The sequence below is a fragment of the Limulus polyphemus genome, unplaced genomic scaffold (assembly GCF_000517525.1).
Source record: "Limulus polyphemus unplaced genomic scaffold, Limulus_polyphemus-2.1.2 Scaffold58, whole genome shotgun sequence".
Lineage (NCBI taxonomy): Eukaryota > Metazoa > Arthropoda > Merostomata > Xiphosura > Limulidae > Limulus > Limulus polyphemus.
This window is the reverse complement of record NW_013665668.1, coordinates 48,066-50,895: the sequence shown is the minus strand read 5'-3', so window position 1 is coordinate 50,895 and position 2,830 is coordinate 48,066. Positions and strand designations below refer to the sequence as shown.

The window sequence follows — 2,830 nt, the reverse complement described above, 5'->3', positions numbered from 1 at the left end:
CTATTTCAATGACGAGGAACCCACTTTGAGACTAATAATGACTGGAGACGGCTTGAATGGGTAATGAAGAAAAACTTTAATATAAGTTTAACATAACAGCAAATGTACAACATTTCGACAAGGTTTTGTCATCATCAGGTACAATGACAAAACCTTGTTAAAACGTTGTACATTTGCTGTTATGTTAAACTTATATTAAAGTTTTTCTTCATTACCCATTCAAGCCGTCTCCAGCCGTTATAAAACTATGTTTACCTTTCAACCATCAAAGTACATGTTCATTCAAATTTTCATTCTAAAGTACTTATTTAAATTCTATACTGTCAAATACTGTACTTTCTTCTAAGTTAACTCCTCACCCTCAACACTCGCTGTCCCTCAAGGTTGTAAGCTCCCACATCTTCACCAAGATTCAAAGAACAAGATTCACCAGGGACCAAATTCTTCCCTACAACCAAAGGTACTATTAATCATTTACTGATGATTGAGAAGTTTTATTTTATAATTTAGTCAATTTTCATATATGAAAATTTTAACTAATAACAGGAATATTTTTAATTTACAAAAAGTATTGAAGTTTAAATGATTTCTTAGTTCTTAACTTACAGTTTTAACCTGGTTTAATTGTTCTATCCATATAGCAATTCATCTGTCAAAGCTTCAAAAATTGCAACAAGAATTGGATATATTAAACAACCTTAATTTAACTGGAAGAATAATTATAAGGTTATACGATCGCAAACAAAAATATCTTTTTATAAGTGTAAAGTGGCTAATTGTCCAATTTGACATAGATGCAAAAATGGTGTAATAAAAAAAATGTTACTCACTTTTTTTAAATACTCATTTTAAAACAAAATATTCTTTTCTCTTTTGGCATACAAGATTCTTCTTAGCAAAGTTACTGAAAAAAGCTTCAGACATAACAACAAAACCACACATAATTTCACTATTTAACAAACAGGTTTTAATAATCATCCCTACACATTATTACACAGTTGTCCTTATACACTATACTTACCGCTACTTTGTCTCCATAAATTAAGCACATCTGCATCACTATTGCTTAGAATCTTTTCCCAAAACCTTTCAAATCTTCTTCCTTCCAAGTCCTTCCAGTGGTCAAGATACAAAGTATGGAGATGATGATCTATAAAGTTAGCACATAGTAATGTGTGAAGTAAAAACTATAATTGAGAATGTACAATTATAGTTACATACATACTATACACATACAATACATCAAACAACATGAAATATTTCACCTAAAAGCTACCAATAATGATCATTCACAGCATTAGTTTATTATCATATATATAAATAAACTCAACAAACTAGAAAATGTGAAACTTTTACTGTAATCAGCCATTATTAAGTACAGTGAAAATTCAGGCAACTAATAAAACAACTGACAAGGGATCTAACCAAGTATATAGGATTATTAGTACTTATACTACCCATAAAATTATTGAGAATATATCAAATTTTGAAAGGAAATTTCAAAAGGAAATAGTCACCATTATCCTTTTACTGAATCCCGTAACTTTACATAAACAATACATCTTTATCTTAACTTCGATTACTAAGTCCTTTCAAGATCATTTGCATAATCAAATTTCAATAACAAATATTCTTTAACATTCAGAATAAACATCATGCAAAGCCTATTCTTTAAAGATTTTAAACTAGAAGAAACTGTTGATCGTATCTCTGTTGATCGTATCGCAAACAAGTAGATGCAATTCTTTAGAGGGTTATTCACACTGTATAAAAATTATTGGAAGGATGTGTCACAGCCATTTCTGAAGAAGTATAATCATGCAGAAAAATTACCAAATGATGTAGTAAAGGACACGACATGACAAAGTAGGAAATCTGCAATATTCTTCATGGAAGTGAAAAACAGTTTATTAAGGAGATGACAATGAGTTCTAAAATCACACTCCAAGCCAATCCAGAGCAAAGTGAAAGATATAGCCATGAAAGAGAACCTTCTGATCCAAAGAAGCCATTGTGATGAAGCTAGACATATTTCTTGGTACCATTAAAAACATAATAATTAAAGATTTAAAACTGATGAAGGCTCACAAACCAAAAGTTCACCATCTTACAGCCATCTTAAAATCAATGGTTGTTCTCATGAGAAAGATGACTGAAGAAATTGGAAACACAGCAATCTCATTTATCTGAATACCTTTCAAGCCTTCCAGTGAAGCTCCAATGAACATTTGTTTTTTTAACCCTATTGGCACGGGTTGCAGGTCAAAGTTTACATCATCACATTTGTTGACTTGCATTTAAAATTTAAAATTTAATGTCAATAAGTTTGGTATCAAATTGTAGATCATAATTCAAATTTTAATATTATACATTAGTTAGTTTCTTACTTTAAAAGTAAATATTCAAAAAAAGAAATCCTAAATATCAATTTTTGTGTGTCACGTGGTATATTGAATGCAGCATTGGTTGAAATTAGATGTTTGTGATGTCCAAATTCAAAGTCTATAATTTCTTACGAATTAGATACTCAAATTACCGAAATTGACAAGTTGGAATGCAAAATAAGAACCTCCCATCTTTTTTATTTTCTGAGATATTAATATATTTATTGAATCAACCAAGGTGGCCCTGCCCACCTCTTCAATTTTTGACAATACCTGCTTATGTACACCTACTTCACCCAATGATGTGTGTGTAACCAATCGAAAGCTCAGAATGTCCCACTAGTGGCTTTCTCAGCCTCTTTGAACAATTCAGGCAACAAACTCTTTATTTTCTTGCTAGATTCCAACTGGTAAGGTTAAACTTTAGTGAGCTCAAAATTTCATAT

At 30.6% G+C, this 2,830-nt stretch overlaps 1 protein-coding gene across 2 annotated transcripts in view; it reads right to left on the bottom strand.

Moving 5' to 3' along the window:
- LOC106464182 (AT-rich interactive domain-containing protein 2-like) overlaps positions 1 to 2,830 on the bottom strand; it is a 73,785-nt gene that overhangs the window by 31,345 nt on the left and 39,610 nt on the right. For both annotated transcript variants that reach the window (XM_013924309.2, XM_022392142.1), the window contains 2 exons: positions 1,022 to 1,150; positions 360 to 448 (listed from right to left, as the gene is read on the bottom strand). In XM_013924309.2, coding sequence (XP_013779763.1) covers positions 360 to 448; positions 1,022 to 1,150 — 218 coding nt within the window. The remainder of the gene's footprint in view (positions 1 to 359; positions 449 to 1,021; positions 1,151 to 2,830) is intronic.